Source organism: Cebus imitator, unplaced genomic scaffold (assembly GCF_001604975.1).
Source record: "Cebus imitator isolate Cc_AM_T3 unplaced genomic scaffold, Cebus_imitator-1.0 Scaffold118, whole genome shotgun sequence".
Lineage (NCBI taxonomy): Eukaryota > Metazoa > Chordata > Mammalia > Primates > Cebidae > Cebus > Cebus imitator.
In genome coordinates, this window is record NW_016107433.1 from 2,192,851 (window position 1) to 2,202,595 (window position 9,745).

Consider the following 9,745-nt stretch of genomic DNA (forward strand, 5'->3'; position numbering starts at 1 on the left):
TTTTGAGATGGAGTCACTCTTTTGCCCAGACTGGAGTGCAGTGGCATGATCTCGGCTCACTGCAACCTCTGCCTCCAGGGTTCAAGTGACGGGGTTTCACCATGTCGGCCAGGCTAGTCTTGAACTCCTGACCTCGTGATCCACCCTCCTCGGCCTCGCAGAGTGCTGGGATTACAGGTGTGAGCCACAGCATCTGGCCAGGATTTTTCAACTGACTTACAACAATTGGGTATTTGTGTGTGTGTGTGTGTGTGTGTGTCTGTATTTTTATATATAAATATAGTTCATGGCATTTTGTCATTTGTCTGTACAAGACCATTGTCTTGCTAAATTTATTTTTTTATTCCCTTTATCTGTGTGGCTTTCACCTTTTCCCTTCCCTCCATAGATAGCCATTCTTGGTCTGATGTGCTGCCTCTCTTTAAGCTCTTGTAATATGGTAGAAATGCAATTTTACTTTGCATACATAGTATTGTGGCGTGTGTGGTTTTTTTTGTTGTTGTTATTTTTGAGTTTGGAGTCTTGCTTTGTTGCCCAGGCTAGAATTCAGTGGCATGATCTCTGCTTACTGCAGCCTCCGCTTCCTGGGTTCAAGCAATTCTTGAGCCTCAGCTTCCCAAATAGCTAGTATTACAGGTGCCTGCCACCATGCCCGGCTAATTTTTGTATTTTTAGTAGAGACAGGGTTTCGCCATATTGGTCAGGCTGGCTTTTAATTCCTGACCTCAAGTGATCTCCCCGCCTCCCAAAGCGCTGAGATTACAGGTGTGAGCCGCCATGTCTAGCCCATAATATTGTGTTCTAAGTAACTTACTAATTAATATTTCTTTTTTTTTTTTTTAATATTTCTCTTTTTAAACTTAAAGGCACCTCTATAATGTAAATCACACAGACTCTGAAAACCCACATGCCAACCAACCAGCTACAACACTTGCTTTAAAATACTCTCATTTTGGGCCAGGTGCAGCAACTCTCGCCTGTAATCCCAAAACTTTGGGAGGCCCAAGCAGGTAGATCACTTTGAGGGCAGGTGTTCAAGGCCAGCCTGGCAAACGTGGCAAAACCCTACCTCTAATAAAAACACAAAAAATTAATCGGGCATTTTAGTGCACACCTATAATCCCAGCTCCTCAGGAGACTGAGGCACGAGAACTGCTTCACCCCAAAAGGCTGAGGTTGCAGTGAGGCAAGATAGTGCCACTGCACTCCAGCCTGGGCGACAGAGTGAGACTCTGTCTCAAAAGAGAAAAAAAATTACTCTCAACCGGGTGCAGTGGCTCATGCCTGTAATCCTAACACTTTGGGAGGCCAAGATGCATGGATCACCTGAGGTCACGAGTTTGAGACAAGCCTGGCCAACATGGCAAAACCCCATCTCTACTAAAAATACAAAAATTAGCTGGGTATGGTGACAAGCGCTGATAATCCCAGCTACTCAGGAGGCTGAGACAGGAGAATTGCTTGAACCCAGGAGACAGAGGTTGCAGTGAGCCAAGATCGCACCACCTGGGTGACAAGAGCAAGACTCTATCTCAAAAAATAAAAAAGAAACAAAAAATTACTCTCATTTTCTATATGTAGCCAATGGACTCCTCATAATCTAGAGGCTATTTCTACATGCTCCAAACTGTAAGGCCTGACAAGATGTGTTTTAATTGAGGTTTAAAAGAATAGTGAAAAATCAAAGAACAACAATGTAGGATTTGGTTCAGTGACGAACCCTGGATTGTACAGTTTCCAGGCCGGGTTGAAAGCTTGCAGTAGTGAAATAGATAGTTCAAAGCATGTCCTGGGGCAAATTCCGGGACCAGGTCTTTAGTGCTTGTTTGCAGAGGCCCTTACACCTGTAACAAAGAGCACTTTATGTAATTAATTGCTTTGCACTTCCAAAGAAGTGAGGCCAAGCCTACAGGTTCTCAGAGCCCTTTCCTCCTCTGATTTCTTAGTTTCCCTATCAGAGCCTTTCTATGACCCCAGTAAATGACTGAGCAGTAGATCTCTTTTAGCCTCCCTGTACCTCCCATTAAATGCCAATAGTGCAGCCCACCCACAAGTCAACAAGGCAACCTGCATCTCCAGATGTTCATGGCAGGAGAGGAGGTGGCATGCTGCCACCAGTTACAAACTACTATATTGTTTGGGGGAAGCTGGTCTGGAGGAGTCTGCTTTTAAAAGTAAATAAGGATTATAGAAATCATTGCTTCAGCAAGAATCACCCATAGATGCTAAATCCATTGAGTGAAAGTTAGTTGCTGAACAACATATTCTCAAATTATCTACCTGCAGATTATAGATATATCATATAGTGAAAAAAGGTACCTTTGCTATGAAGAAATCTGGTGGCCTTTCCCTTATCCAAGTGATCAAAGTTAACATCATCAGTAAAAGCACAGACAGACATCACGTGCCTCCCAGTGTCCTGCGCTGGGAGGCTACAGCATCACCTCTGTAGTTTCTTGTCCCCACCGCCAACCCCCAAAATGGATGATCTGAATCTAAATTATGAGGAATAATCAAGCAAACTCAAACTAAGGGGCATTCTACAAAACAACTGGCCAGCACATTTTAAAAATGTCAGTGTCAAAAAAGAAAAGAAAGAGCCATGCCAACTAAAGGCCATATTGGATCCTGAATCCAGAAGGGTGCAAGGTTGCTGTAAAGGACATTTTTGGAAAATCTGACAATTTGAATATGCACCATATAGTTGACAATAGTATTCTATCAAAGTTTTATTGCCTAAAATTGAAAATCAAGTTGAGGTTATATAAGACAATGCCTTTGTTCTCAGGAGATCACACACTGGTATTTATAAGTAAAGGAACATGACTTCTGCGATTTATTTGCAAATGGCTCAGCAAAACAAGAAATTACGTAGGTGTGTGTCAATATAGAGAGAGAGCAGACATGGCAAAATATTAACAATGAGTAAACCTAGGTGAAGAGTCCATGGATGGTCACCATACTATTCTGGTAACTTGTCTGTTGTATTGTTGGTTTTCAAAATAAAAACATTACAAGTAATCAGATAACTGAAGAAGAGCTTAAGCCATTTTCAGCTTCATGCTGTTTGCTGGTCCTATTCTAAAAGCCAGGGCTTGTGCCTATTCAGGTATCGGATTTGGAGAGACACTGCCAATTGGCTGGAGATTAATCCGGACACTGGTGCCATTTCCACTCGGGCTGAGCTGGACAGGGAGGACATTGAGCATGTGAAGAACAGCACATACACAGCCCTCATCATAGCTACAGACAACGGTAAGGGAGCCTCATCGGGGCCTTTGCTGCCTCACCCTCCTGGCTAGTTCACTTCCTTGCCCCTCTCTTCTTTTGGAGGCAAGAGTTTATTCTTTTTCTTTTATTGTTTTTGTTTGTTGGATTGATTTGTATAAAGGTATGGAGTATAAGGGTAATTTTGTTACATGCAGAGATATATAGTGGTAAAACCAGTTCTTTTAGGGTATGCATCACCTAAATAACATGCATTGTACCCATTAAGTAATTGCTCATCATCTACTCCCTCCCACCCTCACCCTTCCCAGCTGCCATTGTCTATCATTCCACAGTCTACTTCCATGTGTACACACCTCTAAGTGAGAACATGCAGTATTTCTCCTTATGTCTGGCTTGTTTCGCTTGAGATAATGGCGTCCAGTTTCATCCCTGTTGCTGCAAAAGATGATTCTTTTATTTATTTATTTTTATTTATTTATTATTCTTATTTTTGAGACAGAATCTAGCTCTGTCGCCCAGACTGGGAGTGCAGTGGCACAATCTCAGCTCATTGCAACCTTCGCCTCCCAGGTTCAAGCAGTTCTCCTGCCTCAGCCTCCCGAATAGCTGGGATTGCAGGCACTGGCCAACACACCCAGCTAATTTTTGTATTTTCAGTAGAGACAGGCTTTCACTGTGTTGACTAGGCTGGTCTTGAACTTCTGACCTCGTGGTCCACCCATCTTGGCTTCCCAAAGTGCTGGGATTACAATTGTGAACCACTGCACCCAGCCTTGTTTTTTCTTTTATTCTTAAACAAAGGCGTTCTTATTATCAAAAAATTCAGGTGGGCTGGGCACAGTGGCTCACACCTATAATCCCAGCACTTTGAGAGGCTGAGATCAGAGGATCACTTGAGCCCAGGAGTTCAAGACCATCCTGGGAAACATGACAAAACCCTAAGGGAAGTAGACAACAATGGTTTACATTCTAGGTCCAAAGCTTAATACTCGTGTGACCTTGGATTTGCTGTTTAATTTGTGTGTCCCATAATTCCTTTACCTGAAAAGTGATAATACCCACTGGATGAAATGAATTAGGTGTGGGTCCTTCCAGACTGTTTCTGTGTATTTAAATACATTTATAGACTGGGTGCCAGGCTTACGCCTGTAATATCAACACTTTGGGGGTCTGAGGCGGGAGATGGCTTAAGGCCAGGAGTTTAAGACCAGCCTGGGCAACATACTGCCCATAATCTCAAAATGCTGGGATTACAGGTGTGAGTTATCATACCTGGCCTCCTTAAGTTAGTGTTAAATGACTTGTGCTCATTGTTTAAAAAAAAATTTAGCCAGGCGTGGTGGCTCACACCTATAATCCCAGCACTTTGGGAGGCTGAGGCAGGCGGATCACCTGAGGTCAGGAGTTCAAGAACAGCCTGACCAACATGGAGAAACCCAATCTCTACTAAAAGTACAAAATTAGCCTGGCATGGCGGCGCATGCCTATAATTCCAGCTACTCGGGAAGCTGAGGCAGAAGAATTTCTTGAACCCAGGAGGCTTGGAGGTTGCAGTGAGCCAAGATCGCACCATTACACTCCAGCCTGAGCAATAAGAGTGAAACTCCATCTCAAAAAAGAAAAGACATTTTACGTGAGAAAAAAAGTTTTAAAAATTTACAGTCATGCCATCTAGACATATCTATTTGTAGGTTTGAGATGGATTCCTCTGTTGTTTTGTTTCCCTGTTGTATACTAATCTTGATGATAGTTCCCTGGGTACCACTTTTTTCTACTACCATATGCTTGGTTTTGTGTCAGGATGTGAAAAAAATGCAAACAGAAGTGTGGATGGGCTGGGTGCAGTGGCTCATGCCTATAATCCCAATACTTTAGGAAGCCAAGGTAGGAGGATCACTTGAGCCCAGGAGGTCAAGACCAGCCTGAGCAACATGGCAAGACCCCCCCCACCCCTACAAAAAAGTTTAAAAACTAGCCAAGCACGGTGACATGCACCTGTAGTTCCAGCTACTAGGGAGGCAGAGGTGAGAGATTAGGCCCAGGGGGTAGAGGCTGCAGTAAACTCTGTTCATGCCACCACATTCCAGCCTGGGTGACAGAGTGAGACCCTGCTTAAAAAAAAAAAAAAAAAAGTTGGTCATGGTGGCTCATGTAATCCCAGCACTGTGGAAGGCTGAGGTGGGTGGATCACCTCAGCTTCAGAGTTCAAGACCAGCCTGACCAATGTGGTGAAACGCTGTCTCTTAAAAAAAAAAAAAAAAAAGGTGTATATGAATTCCCAAATCTATTTTGAAAACCAATTTGCAGAGACTCAAAAAGACCCAACTCATCCCCTTTGATTTTAAACTTCTAATGTGGCTTAAAATAAAAATAAAAGACTCAATGCTTTGATAATGACCTTAAATGGCATGAAAGCACAGAAAAAGACCTAGGGAGACAGCAAGCAGGTAATAAGGACTTCTCGGAGCTGTTAAAATTCAATGAATGGCTCGGCCTTAGCGCCATTTTTTTTTGAAACCTCTGCGTCATGAGAGCCAAGTGGAGGAAGAAACGAATGCGCAGGCTAAAGCGCAAAAGAAGAAAGATGAGGCAGAGGTCCAAGTAAACCGCTAGCTTGTTGCACCGTGGAGGCCGCAGGAGCAGAAACATGGAATGCCAGACGCTGGGGATGCTGGTACAAGTTGTGGGACTGCATGCTACTGTCTAGAGCTTGTCTCAATGGATCTAGAACTTCATCGCCATCTGATCGCCGATCACCTGAGACCTACCTTGCTCATAACCAAAACTGCCCATGTTGGTCCTTTGCCCTGGACCTGTGACATTCTGGACTATTTCTGTGTTTACTTGTGGCCGAGTGTAACAACCATAAAATAAATCACCTCTTCCGCTGTCTTAGCTGAAGAATTTAAAAAAATAAATAAATAAAATAAAATTCAATGAATGAATAATGGCATGTGAAGAAGGAGGAGGGTGTCCTTGGTGTGAGGAATAACTTGAATAATGGTTATCAAAGTGGGAATAAGCTTGTCTGTGTAAAATTGTCAGAGGCCTGCCCACCTGGGAGTGGAGATGCCCTGGGATTGGTAGGATGGGAGGTTCTGGGGGTGGAGTGGGGCCTGGTGAGGGACCACTGAAGAGCCAGGACAAGATCTGGATTGGGTCTGGTAGAAGGCAGTGGGGATCCATGACTGTTCCCGAGCTGCAACATTTCCTCTGCATTTTCTCTTAGGTTCTCCAGTTGCTACTGGAACGGGGACGCTTCTGCTGATCCTGTCTGATGTGAATGACAATGCCCCCATACCAGAACCTCGAAATTTATACTTCTGTGAGAGGAATCCAGAGCCTCAAGTCATCAACATCCTTGATGCAGACCTTCCTCCCAATACATCTCCCTTCACGGCAGAACTAACACATGGGGCAAGTGCCAACTGGACCATTGAGTACAATGACCCAAGTGAGTACCTGAGCTTTATTTTGGCAACTGTGCTGTGACTGCCATGCTTTCCTTCCCCCAGATCCCCACCTCTCAATTTCTCTTCTCAACTTCCAGATGCCACCCCTTCCATTGATACTTGTTTCCTTGTTCATTCTGTCTTTGAGGCCTTACTCCAAAGGTCTCTTTCCTTTCCTGGTATCTAACTTTGCAGCATGCTACCCAGTAATATAAAACCCAAGCAGGGCTCCCTCTCCCAGCCTCAAACCACCCTCCAATCTCCTCTCCACTTGCAACCTCCAGGACTATGTTCTCTGCCACCTCCCACTCCTGGGACCAAACAAGGCCATTTTTGTGGTTAGCTCCTTCTTGCCCACCAACTGTGAGCTCCCAGATTGTCAGAACTATACCACCAAGGTGGAGGCAGCTATCAACCGCCTGTTCAATTTGCATCTATGGGCCTCCTACATCAACCTCTCTCTGGGCTTCTATTTACACTGTGACGATGTGGCTCTGGAAGGCATGGGCCACTTATTCCACAAATTGGCCAAGGAGAAATGCAAGGGTGCTGAGTATGTGCTGAAAATAAATGCAAAACCAGTGTGGTGGCCATGCTGTCCTCCAGGACATCCAGAAGCTGTGTCAAGATGAATGGGGTAGGCTGGGCGCAGTGGCTCACATGTGTAATCCCAGCACTTTGGGAGGCTGAGGTGGGTGTGTCATGAGATTGGGAGTTCGAGACCAGCCTGGCCAAGATGGTGAAACCCCTCTCTACTAAAAATACAAAAATTAGCCAGGCGTGGTGGTGTATGCCTGTAAACCCAGCTACTCAGGAGGCTGATCCAGAAGAATCACTTAAACCTGGGAGGCGGAGGTTGCAGTGCGCAGAGATTGCGCCATTACACTCCAGCCTGGGTTACAAAGTGTGACTTTGCCTCCAAAAAAAAAAAAAGATGAATGGGGTAAAACCCTGGATGCAATGGAAGTCGCTCTGGTCCTAAAGAAGAACGTGAACCAGGCCCTTTGGGATCTTCATGCCCTGGATTTCATCCACACAGACCTCCATCTCTGTGACTTCCTGGAGAGCCACTTCCTAGATGAAGAAGTGAAACTCATCAAGAAGATAGGTGACCACCTGACTAACCTCTGCATCCTGGCCGGCCCCCAGGCCAGGCTGGGCGAGTACCTCTTCGAAAGGTTCACCCTAAGGCACAACCAGGAGCCTACTGAGCCCAGCAAATCTGAAGAGCCACTTTCTGCCTGAGCCTCTCCCTCCAGCCACTAGGCAGCTTTTTAACCTGCCCTAGAGCCCTCTCCCAAGCCTTAGACCAAATGGAAATAAAGCTTTTTACAGCCAAAAAAAAAAAGTAGATACCTAACTGAAACCTAAGTAGCTCTGCTCTCTCTGCTTGGCTTGCAAATGTCTTTAGTTCACTAACAATTTTATTCTAGAATGAGCTTTTTTTTTTCTCTCTCTCTCTCTCCTGGTCTCATCATTTCTTTTTATTGCTTTCCCCAGCCCAAGAATCTCTCATTTTGAAGCCAAAGATATACTTAGAGGTGGGTGAGTACAAAATCAATCTCAAGCTCATGGATAACCAGAATAAAGACCAAGTGACCACCTTAGAGGTTCACGTGTGTGACTGTGAAGGGACCGCCAGCGTCTGTCGAAAGGCACAGTATGTCGAAGCAGGATTGCAAGTTCCTGCCATCCTGGGGATTCTTGGAGGAATTCTTGCTTTGCTAAGTAAGTCCAGCTGGCAAGTGGCTCAGCCTTTGACTTAAAAAAAAAAATGGAGGAGGTTTATTTTCTGAAAATGATTTTTGTTCTTATATTAGTTAGGGTATGGTTTAGCCAATATAGGAAAGGGACTTCCAAGTTATGCTGGCCTACATAGAATAGAAGTTTGTCTCTTACCAAACGGTTCAGAGGTAAATGGTCTAAGATGGGAGGGAGAGCAACCCTGTGCCATGAAGTCAATGGGGGACCCAGGTTTCTTCTATCTTGTTTATTTTCATCCTTCAAGTCAGTGCATCCCAAGCTTGAGTGCATGCAAATCACCTGGGCCTCTTGGTAAACTGGGAAATCTGATCTAGGAGGTCTGGTGTGGGGCCACAGATTCCGCATTTCTAACCAGCTCCCAGGGGGTGCTGATGTTGCAGTTCCTTAGACCATAGGCAGAGTAGCAAGACCTTGGGGGCTGCCCCAGCATGGTCTAAGCTAGCCAGCTCACCACCACCACCACCTCTACATTCCATCCTAGATGGGGGAAGGGGATGAGAGAGGAAGTGGAGGCCACACGACTGGAGGCAATGTCACCTCCACTTATTACCATTGGCCCAAACACAGCAACACCTAGTTGCAAGGGAGTGTGGAAGCTTCTACTTGGAATTGAAAATTGCCATGGAGTAGGGATGGAGTGTAGGGTGAGCAGTGAGTGAGTATCAATGACTAAAAGGTTAATGGAGAAGAAGGATGCTGAGGAAAATTGGCAGATTCTGCCATAGTCCTTAAACCTGTTTCCATTGGAGCCCACCTGGAGTGACCCCTCGGGGTGACACAGGTGCTGTTATGGTCAAGACAAATTCTTTTATCATTCACAGAGAGAAAATACTGAATCTATTAAAGGAATAAATTAGTTATGAAAACAGATTATGTGCATCATATGACAAAGTATCCACATGGAGTACACTACATCAGAACTCTGGTAGGGCTTTAAACTTGTGAATGATAGAAGAGCAAGCGAATGATTCTCAATGCAAGTGATAGCAAGTCACTTAGAAACCTTTGACCAGGTATGGTGGCTTACACTTTGGGAGGCCAAGGCACTGGATTGCTTAAAGCCAGGAGTTTGACACCAGCCTGGACAACAAAGCAAGACTCTGTCTCTACAAGATAAAAATGAAAAATATATTTTTTTAATTAAAAATTTTTTAAAGAAATGTTTAAACATCATATATAAAGGGCTGGGCGCCGTGGCTCAAGCCTGTAATCCCAGCACTTTGGGAGGCCGAGGCGGGTGGATCACGAGGTCAAGAGATTGAGACCATCCTGGTCAACATGGTGAAACCCCGTCTCTA

General features: G+C 44.7%; 1 protein-coding gene across 1 annotated transcript in view; it reads left to right on the plus strand.

Moving 5' to 3' along the window:
* The window catches only part of CDH1 (cadherin 1), an 89,906-nt gene that overhangs the window by 71,249 nt on the left and 8,912 nt on the right, over nt 1-9,745 (plus strand). Inside the window, exons 10-13 of the mRNA XM_017539222.2 lie at nt 1,896-1,912; nt 3,093-3,255; nt 6,461-6,685; nt 8,184-8,411. Of these exons, the coding sequence (XP_017394711.1) occupies nt 1,896-1,912; nt 3,093-3,255; nt 6,461-6,685; nt 8,184-8,411 (633 nt within the window). The remainder of the gene's footprint in view (nt 1-1,895; nt 1,913-3,092; nt 3,256-6,460; nt 6,686-8,183; nt 8,412-9,745) is intronic.